We start from the raw sequence: 18,518 nt of genomic DNA, 5'->3' as shown, positions 1-18,518 counted from the left end.
ACTACACACAATCTCTTGTCTATACTAAACAACTATTTTTTTTTTAATTTCCTCTCTATTCTTTTCCTGCCTTCAGGCTTATATCGAAACGTTTATAATACATCGTATCAATCTGCCAGACATCTCTAGAATGTTCGCGACGCCTGACTAGCGACTAAATGTCGTGCCACCCCACAACCTTTGGCGTTCTACAAGGCCCCAGCTACGACGACCAGATCGTCATCTCTAAGTATCTATACCTTTCTTTCGTTGACGACAGTAGTAACCGTATTTTTACCATCCCTTTCCCACTGGCTGTCGCTCTCTAGGTCCTAATCCTGGTACTCTCCCAATTCCAGCCAGCCGGGGTGTAGTTTTCGGTTTTCGAGGAGGAAAGCAGGGGCTTGCCCTCTCCACGCCTCCCTCAGGCTCCCCTGAACAAAACAACTATCCTTCCCTACTTTCAACCTTCATTAGACTTGAGATCCAAGTAGCTAACGGAAAAGTTCCGATCCGCAGCTGAGAAACAGTACCATTACGCCCATGTAAGCAGCAGTCACCAGATCAAACAGACAGGCGGCGTACTAACCGAAAAGGTTCACGTCGAAGATTGCCATACAGCAGCGAGGATTTATAGTGTATAGTGACTAGTAATAGTGAATCGGATGATCGAGCTGAGGCGAAAGGGACCCGAGGATACTGTAGCACATGTGAAGTGCTCAAGAACGCTGACAGAACGTCGGCACATGTAAGACTGTCAACATGACGCAGCAGCTCAATGTGTAATTGAAGCTAGAGGGAGTAGGTAGCAACGGTACTGGGGCGTTAGCTGGCCTCTGCAGGGCTCACCGAGTAACGTAAGAAAGTTGTTAACTTGATGTCCTCTATTCGATGTGGCTGAAGCGTGCATGAGGCGTTTGTAATAATCAGGTCAGCTGGAAACAGCATGCGAACCGTTCCAGTGTACAAATGTAACAGGTGTCGCCAGGCCTTTGCACGCGTCGTATGGCGTCTATTTTTTTTTGATGCTTTTTACCTCAGACATGTTGTATTGTGGCGCACGGCAAGAAACACACTTTAGTTAACGATGAGAGACTTGGCCTGATATCGGCTGGTAGATTTCTCAAGAGTTGTTTACTTCGTAGGCTATATAGGGTCGAGCTCAGCGGTCGAGGGGCGATTGTTGCACGATTAGCTAGCATGTGCTTCTTTGTATCAACATGAGACGCCGAACCCCCCTTCCACTGCCAGTGTAGGGGGTATGATTGTTTCGAAAAATGTAAGAGGATATAAATGAACAAAATCACTGAACGGAAGCTATCTAAACAAGGAGATTCGCTCAGAGGGAATATATAAATGAGGAGACTTCCTAAACCTCTCTGGCTCGCAAAGAAACACACGTGTACAGACGCATTTTCGAGTTTCAATAGCATGTTGGGACGCAGCCGACTTACAAATGCGCACAGAAATCTATATCTCATCTGGCATCGAGTTGGTTGACACCGGTTGAAACATTGGTGACGGTCGCCGCTACTGATACAGGCGGCTTCCTTAGAAAAGCCGTTTCGGACACTCGAACCGCTTCGAAATTAACTAATCCTGATACCTAATTCTATCGTCTTCGCTTATTCTTCACTATTCGAAGTGTCTGTGATGAATTAAACGTTTTGCACGCGAATTAAAAGAAAAAACAAGCAACATTTTCCACAGGAAAGAAGGCAGCTTTACACGCATATCTTCAGCGCCACCTTACTAAATTTACAGGCTTTTTCAGCAAACAGGAAATGTTAAAAAAAATCAGGAGTTAATACGTCATGTATACACTAATACTATGATATATATAACTATTTTTGATGACCTGTACACAATTTCGGTTGTTATTAGCTGCTACAGATGCGGCCTCCTGTTGCGTATGCTATTGTCATAGAACGCCGATGAACGAACTATAATAAACGAGCAAGTCCGTTCACCATAAACGTCATGGCTGGCAGATTCTCTGTTTTTGCCAGGAAAAACGGGGTTTTTGTGGGGATGTACATCCCAGACCAGCATCAACAACAAAAGCAGCCAAATCACTAAGCAAGAGGTCCGTCAATCTGACTTGGGTTATAAAGGCTATACTGCACACAGGTCAGTTGGGTTGCCCTGTGTGTCAGTGCAGCGGCCGGCAAAGGCTACTAACCGGTCAGGGTTTTTCGGAAAACAGACATTCCTGAGCCTTGCACTACCCTCACAAGGACAGACAGTTGAAGCATCAGCAGCGATAGAAATAGGCTAAGGCCAGGACGTACACACTAGCTTGAACTAATGCAAAGTGATTCGCCTAAAACCAATCGCTTTTCCCTAGCCTGCTCCAGTTGTGACGTTTCGTCTACACGTATACGTGTACGTCACCTCACATAGGATCATGCCTCAGTCATGTTTTTCTCTATTATTACGTTTATTGTCTTTATAACGCTAGCCATTATTTATAGCCATAGCTAGAAAGCGTGGTCATAATGATACAGAACGACCACGTACCTGGGTACGTGCTATGTATAGGGTCTGCTGAAAGTTTGCCCTATGTTATAGGCTTCGACGGTCTCATGACCTAATAGAATGCTAACTAAGAAAGCTGCAAATATCACCAGCGCTAGACTGTAACGGAAATGATTCGTGCGTGACGATTCTTCCCGGAACACCAAGTAAAGCATTGGTTTCCTGCTTATACAATTGGCGAGTCGCAAAAAGGGGATGTGAAAAGAGAGTGTATGACGCAACGAGCAAATCAGGCCGGCTAGGCCCCGGAGTTGAGGTGCATTTTAATTAAGGAATAAACACAGACGGCACAAAGAGCCAAAACAAGAAAAACAGGTCAAATGTTTTACGAACGAATAAAAAGATTACGGAAGATTACAATGTAATACTCAACAAAAACGCACGATTTATCAAAGAAAAGAACATGAATAAGCACTTTTGATTTGTTTACAAAACTGTAGTTTAGGCAACGCCTAACTGTTAGCAAAAGGAAAACTTAAGAAGTTGTCTCCAATGGCTTCGGAGTGTTTGGACCGGTATTAGAAATTGTTCTCGTAATTAAGGTTAAATGTGTTAGGTTTTTGCCTGATACCCAGGTGGTTGTTAAACATTGCTTCAGATGGCTACTTTCCAGCATGAAACAAAGTACCTCTACGCCCGGTTTCAAATATAGACCATCACAACAGAATGACGCTATCTTGGAGATAATTTTCAAAGTGAGGTTGTCGCGCCGGGTAGATTATGTATTCTATAACGGTTAACATCTCTTTGAATTTTTCATGTCTTTACTAGACCTTTGTATTTTTGGAATTTTTAATCTACTGCTCCTCCTGTCAACTCAAAATAAACATCAACCGTTTTCGTTATATATGGTAAGGTCAGTGGTTCATTTACGGTTACGATAAAAAAAATTATTCACAGATCCAGAAATTGCATTTTCGAAAATCAGTTATTGACGGCTTATGTCTTGAACTGGAGTTATAAGCCAAAGCTGTCCATAGGTCTTACATTGAATTTCATTCAGATATCTCTTTTCGTATAGTCTGTCTATTAACAAACGGCACCAATATTGTTTTAGTTTATCGCAAGCACCTGTTTATCTCCAGTTGGGCACTTATCTGTCAGTGTACAAAGATGCTTTTATGGTTCTTTTAGAGGAGGAGCTGCGCTATTACTCGAACCCCATCGTCGACTTACCTAAAATACGGAAATTTCCTTGATGGAAGATAAACTTGGATAAAAAAAGGTGGTGCAACTTATTTCGCAAAGACTCACCAAATAGCATGGGTAAACTATTTAAATCAAAATAATTTATCTTAAATTGTTAATAAAATCCCTTTAAATATTCACACAAAGTAGCTTAAGTCAATAGGTATACTTAAGTAGGCAAATATATACACCTCGTTGATATATGTAATGACAGGGAGTCTTCATAAAAAAGATTCCTCGCGTGATAAAGTTTCGGAGTTTGGCTCATTTGTCCGCCATATGTTATATACATTAATTCGAAGGAAATATCACACATTTTTTTAAATTGAAGCACCTATTTTTTAGCGTATGTGAACACGAGGAAATGTATTCTGTGTACGGTACGGAGCTGCTATATCCGACACAGTACTGGCCAATATAACAAAAAACATACAAATAAGTTACTTATTTCCTATACGTAAATACCAACCATATATGAGTCAATTCGATCGGTTTATCTTACTCTTAAAAAATGAAAGTATAGGTGACAATTAGTATCAATCAAAAAATACGAAATGCAAACTGGGTGGGTTTTCCTACGGAACGTTTGAAGGTCGACCCCTCAGAGACCGTTGGTATTTCTACCACATGTCTGCTTTTCTTCAGTGATCTTAAACCCTTCGTTGGGATTTATTGGAAACGCATTTGTCGTTTTACTTATTATTATCTCGCAGAAACCCTCGTGGTTCACCGACAATTCTGTCGTGTTTTAGGACCTAACACTTGCAAGTTCTATACCGATATTTAGGCTAATAAGCGATTTCTTGCTGTTCACAATCGAAGGACATGCTATGGAACATGAGAAAAGTCTACCCGCTACCACGTCACGTTATTCAGATGCATACAAATACACTGTTGCTCACAGGCCTTTTCCAGCTTTAGATTTTCTAAAAAAGCAAAACTTCATGGGAAACATTGAGATCTGAAACAGAGTAAAGATGCACCTCTTTCTACCTTAGTAAACGAAACAGGGCAATTGTTTCGATACAGGTTCAAAGATACGTTTTGTGACCGACTCGAAAAGCTTGCAGACATACCAGCGCATCGCTAGACCATATCGAGTATACAACTGGCTAAACGATCGTCGCGAAATAGCTATCAAATGATACGGATTGTCTACTCAACTTGGAAATGCCAAGTTTCAATTTTTTTTAGGAGCAAAAACGAGTTTCCTAAACGAATTACTGTGTTGCGAGGCATCACAAATAGGTGCACCCGTTTAGTCCTTCAGAAATAAATCAGCTCCTTAAAGTAGGCCTTATATTGAGCTTAATGATAATATCTCTTTGACTCAGAGGTGTGGCACATTTTCGTTCACGGACTGTAGAACTAGCCAATCGAAAATGTAGTGTTAATGCGCAATAATTTTTACATTTCAACTTCCAGCGTCTGAACTTGTATTACTTTTTTCATCTACAATGAACGTAATAAGCGATAACGATTCTTAATTGGAAATAACTCCCCTGCAGGAACGCATGTTTCATTTACAAGCAAGTCAAAACATATATTCTAGGCAGCAAGCACAAATAGCAGGATATAATGATACGAAAGATGTTGTCAGGCAAAGTTGGCGTAATTGCGTTTCTTGTCTTGGCCTCGAGAGCAGGATAACGTGTGGTTCGTAGGTTTTTTCCAATGCCGACTAACGTTGTAAGGCTACCATCATACTAAAATCTTGCCTAAGGTTTTGACATACTCAAAACTGCAACTGTGATGGCCGCTGCCTTAGCTTAGAGGAGGCTTTACGTTGAAGAATGATAGGATTTTCTTCAAATGTTAGATTCTTCAAGTATGTGAAACACACAAAAGCGGAATGTATCATAACTTTGAAGCTCATTGTTACCTCTAAGCCTCAATAACAGTATCGCATTTTAAGAAGCTTAGTATACGTCGTATGTATAGTACGCCGTATAGACAATGTATGGAAATGTTGCTAGTTGTCGAGTTTTATGTTTTTTTTTTGTCGAGTTTAGATTTACTCTAAAAGAGAAGGTGAGTTAGCTAAAAGTTGCTATCATTATAGATACATAGTCTATTTAACGAAAGATCTTTTGATTTCATTCGAACATATATATAAACAATAGATAGATATGCAGATGTAATATAGCTTTATAAAAGTTTGAAGTTATGCAAATGTATGATGAAGCTTGACTGTATCATCTTCCACGTAATTGGTTCGACGAAGCTATAAAAATCATTTCAACAAAAAAAAACAGCCGAAAAATGCGAACGAATTCCGATAAAGTAAAAGTTATGCTGCTTCTAACGATTGTGCGGGCCACCGTGTTGGATAATACCATGTATATGCTCTATAGTAATTCAATGCGGTTTGAGGGAATAAGACTGGTTGGCTGTATTGGGAAATCGCGGAATTAACAAGATGCTATTCGAATGTTCAGTGTAGTTTAGGTCTCAAGCCGTTATTTTCTGTCCACTGCAAGGGTATTACAGGTAATCAAGGTTCCTGCAGGCCCCAAGCTCGAAGTGCGTTGAATCTCGTCATGTTAGTAAGTTTCGGCTTTGTAATTATATAGCGGATCGCATCCGCCGCTCGTTATTAGACCGGCCAGCGCTAGTTGGCAGACCATCGTTGGCTCTGAGACTTCTAGTGCACAAGACGCCGCTACACTATCCTGGTCAGGCATTCTGGTTGCCCCTGTAGCCTGCAGATTCTTTCTGGAAAACGGGAGTCAATAGGGGAAAGATAACAAATTAGATTCCAACGTTTAGCTGGCGTCAGGCTGCAGAGCTTTTTCCCTTCGCCAAGGCTCGTTCTCTCAAAAAGATCATTATCAGAATGAAGCCGGTGATCATGCCATCTGGCAAATCTATACTCAGACTTACCATTGTTGTACCCGTGTAGCAATTCGAACGCATTAGAGACCGCAGAATGTTAGGGCACCGTATAGGCCCATGGCTTTAAAAGAGATTGTTTAATTAAACAGCTTGTATTTGCTAGCCAGAGTTATATAGTACTATTATAGTGTGTAATGCGCCATCGCGGAACAAGGTATGTCCATTGGTGCTGGGGGCTGTCACCAATCGCCGCAAAGATTATAGATCACCACTATACTATACCATGGCTTCGGTAGTTTGACTAGCAGTTGGGGTGTGGCAGTTGACTGGTTGCTATTCCTCTAATCCCGCTATTTTCCTTTCCCTAAGTACCAAGATGAATACGGAACATTTTCATTCGTATTTCTACCACCGATGGTGTTACGGTGGGGTACAAGTTCCCCCTGATTGTGCATCTACGAGTATATAGATAACGTAAGAGCAACTTCAGTTGTTAAGCGACTATTGTTTCTTTCTATAAAGGGCTAAGCCACAGCTTGGATGGATTCTAACGTCATGGCTATATCGGTTCCAGAAAAATACCCCGTCAACGCATCATGCTGATGATTGGCGGAAGCGTATGTAATCCAAGAAATGGAAACAAATGTAGATTAATCGCGCAAGCGGGAGCGACATTTGCTGAAGAAGAAAATTACTTAGACGAGAAGAAGATAGTAATGAGAGGCGGATACGCATAGCGCAGGAACCACCACGCTAATGAGCGACACAGCATCAAAAAGAAAGTCCTTAGCATTGCTACGTTGATTTCCGTGTACAGTACACACTACTGCGTGTGTATTTGATCCCCATGCAGGTTTGGCATAGGGTACTGCTATAATCACTTTGTGGTCTCTTTTTGCATCATTGACTCCTTAAATACGTCTGCGGTTATCCTATCATGAACCTGGCTAATTAAGTCAAATCCTCTCATCGAAAATTTGATACCATTAATGCAATAAGACCGATCAAGCATGGGTAGTTCACGTTGGACATTGCATTAAGACAGGAGTGACGAGCAACAAATGAAACAGTCATTAGAGACCTTGTCGGATACACATACATTGCAGAGTTCTGCCGAAAGAGCACAGCACTCTATGGAAATACAAAACTGAAGGTAGGAAAAAAACACTACAGCGCTTGTAATTGTAAAAGTTGTAGGAAGTAAGTGGTCACGGATCAGATTTTCCGTACACCACGTGAACGAAATAGGAACGTGCAGGCAAAAAAGAATAGAGGAGGTACCATCCCAGCGACAAGCTGACGCTAGACGAACTGGATAGTGCTGAGAAATGGAGAAGACAACTTTTAGCGGTATCTAAGGTCCCTAATAATCTAGCCATTGTCAGAGCTTGGCTTGTTCTACTATGAAATAGCCCTATGTCGTTGTTGTCGCTTGTTTTTTGTCTGCCAAAGGCCTTTATCTTCCATTGATACGACTCCAGAAGATGCGCAGACGGAAAAGATATTGATTGCGCTATTGTGCTACGACGAATGTTGGTGGCCGCTTGCTCCTGACTACTTGGCAATCGGCGCGCAAAGTCTAACAGATGCTTGCGTCCTTTACCTTTTATCACCAGTCCCGTCTGACTGCTGAGACGTCCATCGACCGTAGCCTTCATCCGTTTCCTCGTTTGTCCCCCTCTGGCCTATCACTGTTTTTTTTTTAAAGATAAGTTTTAATATTTACTACAAATATGACAGCGGTTGCTTCCTGCCGCTGAGTGCTAAGTATTTCAGTAAGGTCGGCAAAACCTTGCATTCCTACCGTGGACTTGCGGCTTGTCCTTCAGTCACTTGACTACTCAGACCGCCGAAAATATGAGTACGCTAACGAATCTAAGAACGTCGCCCTCTTTGCCTTTCTATATCGGTCTGCGGCTATCTCTAACCATACTCTTTTACTACAGTTTGTTCGGTACACACTTGTTCATTTGACAGGTTTTCTGTCGCGGTAAGAACAGAAACTGTTGACTTCACTGAGCAGGTCTACTGCTTGAGACTGTCATTTTCTGCTCCCAAGCTATTGGGTGCCGGCTAGCTTCCGCTGAGCTTTTCGCGTTTGCGGACATTTTACCGGTAACTCTGACATCTGCTTGTCTCAAACCCTCGACAGAGCTGTGGACTGTCGAGACTATGGCGACAAGTGCAATGATTTTTGCCAATGTCCTTTTCCGTACCACGCTCCGGCGATAATTCCGTTATTTTTGTGTATCAGTTTGATATGGTAGTTTTACTATGCACAGCAGAATAAGGAAAAGTGGAATGCAGTTACCGTCGTCTTTTGCCTTTCTGACCCATGTGATTGCTGTGGGCACTTGCGGCACTTTTTGCCTGCCCTGGCTTATCACTATGATCGCTGTTGATGCGACCACAAGGGAACTGAAGAAAATCAGCCAACGGATCGGAAAAGCATGGACGACGTCAGCCGTTCGCAGAAAACTGATAAATACATTGATCGGACGCTGAAAAAACTAATAAAGATGTAATTACTTCTTTATCACGTGCTCGGTCATTATTTTTGATTTCGTACCGTAGCGCGTTCGGTGATCTCGGGATATTGGAAATAGTTTTATTTTTTTACTTTAAAGGTCGAAAGGGATAAATACATGTCGAGTAAATAGCGAGGTGAGAGCCCGAAAAAAACCAAACCCTGTTTATTCTGATATGCAAAAGCATCTGAGTTCAACAAGCCTAACTCAAATTATTATTATATATTAATCGAGTCTCTTTATTAACGCGTCTATTATTCTGACAATACAATTAAACTAACTATAGGTCTTGACAGGTCCGATAGGGTCTATGAACTAAGCACACTCCATTTTGATTTCGATAGAAATGTGCATAGGACTAGTCGCACTACAAACCAACGTCGCAACCTTCAAAGCCTTGTCCTTGCCCCTTTATAGAAACCTCCGTAACTATATATTATCGAATTCGTATAAAGCTATTTCGGGGGGTAACAGGACCCGTATGCTACCAAAAGTTCGAAATCGTGCTGAACTATCACGCATGTAAACGGAACTAATGGAACTAGTGGGTAACGTGTCTTCATAATGGCCTAATACGGATTCTAGTTATATATGCGTGCGGCCTGCGATTACATTATATTCGAACGTCTATTGTGATATTACGTTTGCAGCGACCATTGTTTAAACCAGACGGCGATCTAATAGGATTGTACATAGCATATGCGTATCTGGTATTCTGAAATGGTAGTTCTTAGTAAAAAATTAGATCATGATTCCGCATCTACTACTCTGTTTGCATCTAAATTAAAAGTTCCATTTGGAAAAGTTGAGAACACGTTCCCACCCTCAAGAGCTCATGCCCTAGTGGATTCAAATACTACTGGATGATCGATTTTCTGCATAGCTGTCTTATAGCGCTCGTTTTGCTGACTGCGTAAATGTTTCCTTTATTCTAACTTATATTTTACTAATAATCGAACTTGGCGCAAATTTTGTACACTTCTGCTATGCATTTGATCTTGGATTGAATCATAATTGTTTTGCTCGTTCATAACAAACACTGACTATTGAACAACGCGGTTAATCTAAAGGAAAGGCTCCTATATATATATATATATATATATATATATATATATAAATCTGGACTTTCTCCCATGATTCAAAGACTGCATCCAAACAAAGACAAAATGTTTACGGCTATTTAGAACGCCATCCCTTGCTATTGCGTTGACTCAGTATAATTACTACTCACGGGATAAGTTCAGGGCCTCGACCACTCACTAGGTACTTCCGGAATACTTTTTCTTTAATCCGCAAAGGACTGAATAATACTAATTGCCCATCAAGCGATATTAATATATGTTGATTCGTCTAAGTATAACAAAAAATCAAGTAGAATTAAACTTTAGACTAATAGCAGTCGAGAAATCTTGAAAATGCAGGAGTTAGAGGCGGCCAATTGCGGTGCGAAAAAGGCGTAAACAATCTTATAACTTATAGTGTCCTCTTCAAGACGATCCTAAATTTCTACACAAAATATCCATGTACCTCAGAAATGTTTTCTGATAATTTCTTGATCCTTCTGAATCTATACATTAGGGCATTTCATTAAGGGCCTTCCGGTTTATCTCCTGTAAACTTTTCCCGGGTTCTTCAAAACTCGTTTGAAAACTGCGGGTAATAGCCTCGAGAGTGTATTATTAGGTTTATTATTGGCGATGCTTCCTTGCAAGAATTACTTACCGTTTATTTGTTAGTAATGCACTGACTCTGTGGCAAAGTTGTTTTCTATGATTTGTTATAAATATCAAGTATCGTTTACGTAGTGGTAGATAGTATAGTGATGAGTAGAGTCCTCGCTCTTCTTGTTCCTCTCTTTCTGAAACAAGGAATCATCACTGGATAAACTGGAACCTCGTGATTAGCCGTTCAGAAAATCCAAAGTAGGAACACGTCGGGAAACTAGCAAAGAAGTTGGCTAGTTCAAGTTCCGACGGTACAACCGGGACCTTTATGGTCGTAAGGATCAAGAAAAAAACCGAAACGAAATACCGTTACCTAGTATCTTTGCGAGAAATGGGCCCCTGTTAACGAATCTTCACAGCATCATCATTCATTTATATCAATATTCGAGTAAAAGTTAATCAAAACTGACCGAGACAGCCAAAAGAGACTTTAAGGCTTTAGTTTAGGGTTAAATGATCTGATTCTAAAAGCCCCTGTATTTTTGAAATTCAGCAGACCATATACCCACAGTCCTTAAAGGTTGTAAGGCCCACTGCCTGAAAATATAAAACCCAGACGAGACAGTGTGCTTCATAGTGCTAATGGGCTCGTTCTGCCGCGTAAATTTTATATATGAATCGACAAAACGGGTCAACGAATGAACACTTTTCGCAGGCTTTGACCATAATGATATCCTTCAATTTTCTCGTCCACCTTGAGTAGATATTCTCCAATATAGAACCAGAAGATAGAACCAATTTTTTTTTGGTTTAGATCACCGTGATAATTTTATTATCACCTATTGGAAATCGTTATTTCAGCAGGGAAATATATGAATTGTAATATAGACAAGTGCACAAGATTACCGTTAATTAATGGGAACAAATGTTTGCTATTAGGCCCGTAGAATTAAATTGAATGCAGTCAGCCGTTAAGTATTTTCTGCGCCTCTTTTGAAAGCAACCTACTTACGTTAATGTTGTCATTATACCAATGTTCATACGATAAATATCTGCTCTTTCTAAAGGTTTGCTGCTTTGAACGTATTCTGTAAACTATAGTACAACTATGGCTTATGCCGTTTTACCTAATCCAAGTATGACGTAGGTTCTTACACATCGTTTCATCTTCTACTGAGAATATCCTTTTGATTTGCTACGCTGTGATGCTGTGTAGAATTTACGGCATGAAAAAATAGTGCTGGTTATGTTAGAACGTACCCACACACTCTCAAAATTTAACTGCGTTTAATTCACACTAGATCATCTACGATAGCGTACCTAGGGGGACACCAGTAGTAGTAATTCGAACGACGATTAGGACGTACCCCGTTCACAAATGAGACTACAAATACTCACCAAACGATTTGGCGTTTTTGACTGACCAGTAAGGGACTAATTCGCTAATTGATCAAAATGAAGTGGCGTTTTTTAAACGTTGAATTTTCTTTTTACTTCTTACTTGTTTTTTTTTTACGCCTCTATAGAGTATTCTAAAACGTTTATTCTCATTAGAATTTCCGCGTGTGGCAGAATGAATCTTATCTCGAACTCGGCTTCCAAAGGTAAACGTTTCAGGTGGCAAGAAGTGCAGTTTCGAGAGCTATCCCGTCTTGCGTTTACTCTTGGCGTCACTGTCCCCCATCATCTCATCGGGCTTAAGTGACCAAAAGCGGCCTAGTCTTTATGTTGACGTGAAGCTGAGGAAGAAAAATCAGCTTCAAGAAATCTATTCGAGTTCAGAATTGGCTCTGATTTTTATCCAGAAAACACCGTAACGCTTGGTAGGGCTGAAATGGTCTTAAACACTTCTAAATAGTAACATGGTCTACAAGGATCTGTATAGGGTCTAATTATATCGAGTAAACAAAGCTATCCTATAGCAAAAGCTCCATAGACAAGACGAACCATATTTCCAGACGTCATTCCAGAGAGAGAGATAACGTATTACAACGCTTGGTAATCATTGGCAAGTGAAACTACTAAAAGTGCATTTGGTGATGAAAATTAATCGGAATTTTCTACTACAAAGCCTGAAAATTTCTGGCGAGATGGAATACGTTACTGGTCCAGAAGATGCAAAAAAGTCGCAGAGCGGACGCCAGATATATAGCTACTGAATTTACAGCTTGAATTTAATTGCTACGCTATGTTTCTGTTAAATGACACAATCGCTATTGCGTTTTTAACTCACAAACTAATATAGGCTTACTAGATTGATAGGTTAAAAGCGTGAAATGATAGTGATAACGTGGCTTGCGCAATTGTTGCGCAGTAATTGTTATGATACTAGGAGTATATTGTGCGACGTAGTAAACTTAAACGCTAAATCCTTTGACTGTAGTTTAGCCCCTGTAAAATTCAACCCTGTTTTTCGAAACGACCTGTTTAGTAAATAGCTTTCTCAATGAAACTGGTCAACTGCATGTTTCGTCAGCCAGATTAGGGTATCTCCGACTTGGAAAGAGTTCATAGCAAGAGAAGCCTAGTTCAGTAAGGCCTTGCTAAAATAGATCCTCTGGATTCTTTTAAACTCAGGAATACACACTTAGAAGTAAAAAGAGTAGTGTAAAAGCAAAGAGGGTATTTTAGAGGTGACGTAGTTCTACTGCACCTACTAGAGCACAGTGGCCTGTAGAAATGGTAGTAATCAGTGAACAAGTGAATTCATAGAACTTGGCGAGATGCAGCTGTTTTATACTATAACGAGTACTGATTGGCGTACGCAATTTGACAGATTCTTCTTTTAGGCTGCAGACTTCGTTAGTTCCGATCCGGTCTAATCAACACCACTCCGACACCTTCCTAGTAAACTCTGTAAAGGTCGCCAAAAATACTAGCATTTTTCTCTCGTCTTTCGTCTACAAACTTCCCACCAAAGGCCCGGCTGGTATGTCTTTATAGCTTGCTTGCCATTCTCTTTCCCTTTATTTGCCACTGCAACCTTCAATGTACGGGTGTTTGCGTCTCAAGTCCGTTCAATAATTCCCTTTTAAACCCGTTCCTTATCTTACAGACAATATTTTATTCTGCCCGTCTACTTCTAGTTCTACCTAACCAGGGCTAGGCCATTCAACCGTCTACCACTGTTTGTCGTCCGTCACTTACTAAAAGAGATAAAGTGTTCATTGGCAAATTATTGATCACGCTGCCCGCACCATTCCCATGAGAGTAAACTGCAAACAGGCGACTAATAAGACGTCGGTACCGACACTACCATTGCGCAGCTACTTTGACGGTTTCTAGTCTCACTTCGTATGTTTCTAGCGTCTTCGTCGAACGTAACCTCTGGTTCCAACCAGCAGTACCGTTATCACGAGAAACGGAAGCATTAACGGCAATCCAAAGGATCGAACGTATAAAAGCCCTGCCTATACATCTCGATAGAGTGCCTGTGTCAGCACCTCCGATATTAACGATCCTTAAGTCCCCTAACCACTATCACTTACCAGGATCTGCCGTAAAGCTGGAACGCTCTGGTGTTTTTTGTAGCAGCATTTTATTCTGCTAGTTACTGGGCAGCAACTTTCGGCTGGAAGCAAACTAGCGTGCTAGACAGGGACTAAGGCCTCGGATAATAGAGCAAAACAAGGCCTTACCTAAGAGCCGGCCAGACAGCAAAGTCGGCCGAGTATTTGCTCCGATAAATGTGGGAAACAGAAGATAAGGAAAAAAAAGCGTAAAACATGCCTCAGCATTTCCGAGCAGTAATGTATCCGTATGTAGTTAGTCCCTGCAGACAATCTCGTGTTAGTAATCTGTATTTGGCGAGTACGTAGGCTGCGCGGCTATGGGCAGCTTTGTTTAACGATAGCAAAGTATCAAGTAAGTAACGAGAAAGGACACAGATGCTGCAAATAGGGCTGAAGATAAGACAGGCTGGAAAACTACCGAAATAAATGCTGTCATTATTCGTAAGAGGCCTCGCTAACCCTCTCCCATTACTTGTTTTGTTCGAGCGTTTATTAATGCTTGCAGCCTCATCAACAGCCAAGTTTATGTTTTCGCTCTTAGTTTCGTGATTTGTGTGGTCGCCATTGTCATGGACGACCCGCCTCAGCCGATGTATTTCCTTATTCTGACTATTGTGGCGCTGCCGCTGCTACAACTGCCTGCGTTGTTGCTCAGTTAGAAAAAAGACAAACAGACCAATAAATCTATGACGGTTCCTCCGCAGAGTAACCTCGCACTTCCAGAGTACTTACGTACATGATCGATGCGCATGCGCGTATACTTATGCTATGAGACATGGACCCATGGTTACTCTTTGCCTTAACAGCGATCGCAGCAGCGGTAATAGTTGAAAAAGCATTGCAACACATGGGTAAGGCATATATCGTATCAGGAGGCTGCTGTCAGCCTTCCGCAAGCCGACTGGTAACAGTGCAATGCACCAAAACGTAGTAGCTCTGTACTGCTAGCCATAGGGGTTATAATAGTCAGTGGGTGTAACCGTTTTGCGTTCATACATAAAGTGAGAAAGATAAAGTGGGCGAAACTGGCACATCAATCCCTTAAATCTACATACACACTCGCCTTCAGTACGAATGGCAGTTCCTGCATCTATCAGACGTCTTCTGCATTAAAAAAAAATACTCACTCACTTGCCTTTAGCCCTTCTGTATGTTTCTCTTTTATTGGTCGGCTTTAGTAGAAGTAGTGGCAAGTGGCTTCGCGAATGCAAGCATCGTTTTGTAATGGAGGAACTCATGTAAACGGCAATAGCTAAAGAGACATGCGTGCAAACGCCGTCCACAACTACAACAGCTGATATTGCCAACCCGCCGGTCCATAGCCATCGTAGCGATCGACCGTTCAGAGTACGTGTGTACGTGTCCTTCAGGAGAGGCATTGGTTGGCATAGTCCTCGCGGTCCTGGTGCGGCTTCAAACTGCTGGCGCCGAACCGATTACCGTGTTGACTACTAAAGCGGAAGGAAGAACAGCCGTTGACTACGACTGTTTCCGGAACAGCCGCTGTCTCCATTACCGTCAATGGGCCGCCGCTACTACTGCGGCATTCGCTGTAGCGCGTCGCGAACCATTCAAAAAATTCACAGGAAAAAAGGACTGGCTAGCTGAAAGCTTTACTGGGTAAAGTTGCTGTCTTGGTGCAGCCTTGGCACGATACTGCTTCTATTGACGATGCTGCTACGAATAGTGGCTGGAGCACGCGGGCGAGAGTCCAGTTGACGAGAGCGACAGGAGTATTTTGAAAGAGGGGGAATGGCGCGACGAGCGACTATAAGACGCTGCCAGCAGGCATCGGAAGACAGGAACAAACTGGATTTGGTGGACACGTAAGCAAACGAAGTTAGAAACACGGCAGGAATTCTTTTCTGGTCGTTGGGCAACGTTGAGTATTACCGACGTTCGAGTGGTTGGACAAACGCATAGAAAGGTCTTGGGTATAGAGGCAAGAAAAAATCGTTTTCGTTGACACCCCGGCTTCCTGTTATCGTGATGGGAAGGGAGGGACTGGAAAGGAAGGAGCCCAGGAAGAACCAGAGGTCAACACGCGAAGGGCCTCATGTCGACATGGCTATTGATATACTTATGTATGTAGAATATCAAGTGGGACACTTTTGGAGAAGGCTGTTATAGTGGCTGCTACACATTCATATACACCACCGTCATTACAACTGCTTCCTGATAGAAGAAGTTGCGTCAGTTAGTCACGTAAACACACTGGCGACTACCAAACGCTGCCATCGAGAGCGTTAAATTGATTATGGTGCTGCTACTGATGCTCTCGAAACCACATTGACATGTGTTTTGCGAACGTTAATCAATGATTGCAGTGATCTTTCACTCTATTGGTTCGCTGTGGCAACGAATAAAATATATAAACACGGATACTGGGGGGTGTAAAGTGTGGAGAATAAACGAATTAGCATTATGGAATGTGGGAATGAAGAATTAAAGGAAATGAAAAATATTGTAGGAAATTTTGAGAAACTCCACAGTGGCGAAGTGGCGCGCGTAATCGAGAACTTCGTCGGGGACGAGGGAAATATTATTGGCAATAATGAAGGCACTAGAGAAAGTCGGCGGGTGGCTACTCCAATGGCAGCTATAATGGGAACCTCAGTGCGAAAACTATGTGGGCCAACTGCCTTCACTCATTCATTGTGGGGTAACTGGGCCTTGCTTGAAGGGAACCAATGTAATGGAACCAAGGCTATGATAAAATAGTTGTCAAAGTAGTACTTTTTTTCTTATAATAGGATTATTTCTAGCTAGGTAGTCTAGCATTTTCCTCTCGAAAGTACATACAGTGACATAGCCAGGTGTAAAAGTACAGACGCCAACATACACATGCCTAATGAACGTCCCTCTCACGAATTAGCTTAATCGGGTTTCTTGCTATCACTACCTTGTTAACCTATTTTTGCAATAACAGGTTTTTCTATATTTCCGCCGCCACCTTACAAATCTGAAGCTCAAGCTCACCAAGGCTGCTCACCCAGGCTGGTTTAGCCTAAATGACGTCGGCCGGCCGACAGCCTGAGGGCAACTGAAAGAGCGCAACTGGTGGTCTATTAGCGCTGCCTCTATTTGTTCCATCAGATGGGTTAAATGATATTAGTCTTAGTCGTAGGCCCAAGGTCTGTTCCGCTGAGGCTCAGTTGGCCGGGTGCGGAATCGGTTGTTTCCTAGTTGGTCCCGGCTCCTCTTCGAAAATACAGGCCTTCAAACAGCTTTTCCGGCCAGAAGACCGGACCTATGGTCTAGCACGGTGAGCCCAACTGCATTTCGGATTAGCGGCCTTCTGCCTTTGACGTATTCCTCCCACCTGCTCCATTTTCTTTCTTTTGTTTATGGCTCTCATCAGCTGCATATGGCGATGTGTAAAGCTAGGTGAATAAACGGACGGCAACGACTGCTACAGCTGCTTCAGCTTCTTTTCGCAAGACACTGATAGATAAGGTACGTACATCGAACTGGATGTATGCAACGCGCCAAACCAGTTCTATTGAAGCGGCTTTAATTGTTTACTTCACTTCTTCGAAACAGAATGGTTTACCTTCCGACACAAACGTTTTCAATATGTCATCTCCCGTAGGGTGTTGGATCTTTGAGCTGCGATTTCTCAGTCTTCTTTCTGCAAGCGGAATATGTACACGCTAAATCTAGCTTCGGAAACTGTGCGAAATCGACAGAAAAAGAAAGTCGACTAGGCTGATTGTAGAAGAGAAGGTCGCTAATTTATTATGAGATTGTTTTCCTTTCTTTGAAGAACGAGTGTCAAAGTCATATATGCCGCTAACAGTTTTCTGGTTCCCTATGTAAATATTAACAAAGATATTAATTAAAGACGAAACAAACCAAACTCAGCTTACTGAGCAAGAAAAGGGGGAAACTGTGATAGCTACTATTAAGGGTCACTGGTCTGCGTGATAGCTTAGTAGCTAACGTATTTGCCTGCTAGTCTTAGGGCTATATTGTAATAATAGTCAGACGTCGTTTCGTCCTGGGGGCCAGCGGTCTGATAAAATACCTAACGGCGATAGCACACCTAAAACTCGAAACATAGAATAGGAGTTACTGCAGTTCAGTGGGTTGTACACATACTATGCTCGGTATGAACTGGGATAAGATTGATATTGCTGTCTCGGTCTGCATAGAAACGAAAGGAGATATCATAATTAAATGTTTTACATCTGCCGACTGAAATTTTCCTCATGGACGTATTTATTCAATGGGACCGCCCATCGTTCAGTTGTATTGTTACGGGCCCTCGACAA

General features: G+C 41.9%; 1 protein-coding gene and 1 long non-coding RNA gene across 4 annotated transcripts in view; one reads left to right on the top strand and one right to left on the bottom strand.

Annotated features, from left to right (window-relative positions):
* The first annotated feature begins 457 nt into the window (after window positions 1–457).
* Window positions 458–18,518, top strand: part of LOC111272663 (acyl-CoA desaturase 1) — a 22,354-nt gene continuing 4,293 nt past the window's right edge. Inside the window, exon 1 of one of the 3 annotated variants that reach the window (XM_022854246.2) lies at window positions 458–727. In XM_022854246.2, coding sequence (XP_022709981.1) covers window positions 645–727 — 83 coding nt within the window. In that variant the 5' untranslated portion in view covers window positions 458–644. Of the gene's footprint in view, window positions 837–17,515; window positions 17,701–18,518 lie in introns of those variants that run through there. The other 2 variants (XM_086973358.1, XM_086973359.1) reach the window with 2 other exon arrangements.
* LOC147751834 (uncharacterized) lies at window positions 6,075–12,870 on the bottom strand. The gene is made up of 2 exons (XR_015315794.1): window positions 12,131–12,870; window positions 6,075–6,420 (listed from the first exon to the last, which is right to left on the bottom strand). It is a non-coding gene; the product is annotated as an uncharacterized LOC147751834 (long non-coding RNA).

This window comes from Varroa jacobsoni, unplaced genomic scaffold, assembly GCF_002532875.2.
Source record: "Varroa jacobsoni isolate VJ856 unplaced genomic scaffold, vjacob_1.0 contig02899, whole genome shotgun sequence".
Taxonomy (NCBI): domain Eukaryota; kingdom Metazoa; phylum Arthropoda; class Arachnida; order Mesostigmata; family Varroidae; genus Varroa; species Varroa jacobsoni.
This window is presented reverse-complemented; position numbering and strand designations above follow the sequence as displayed.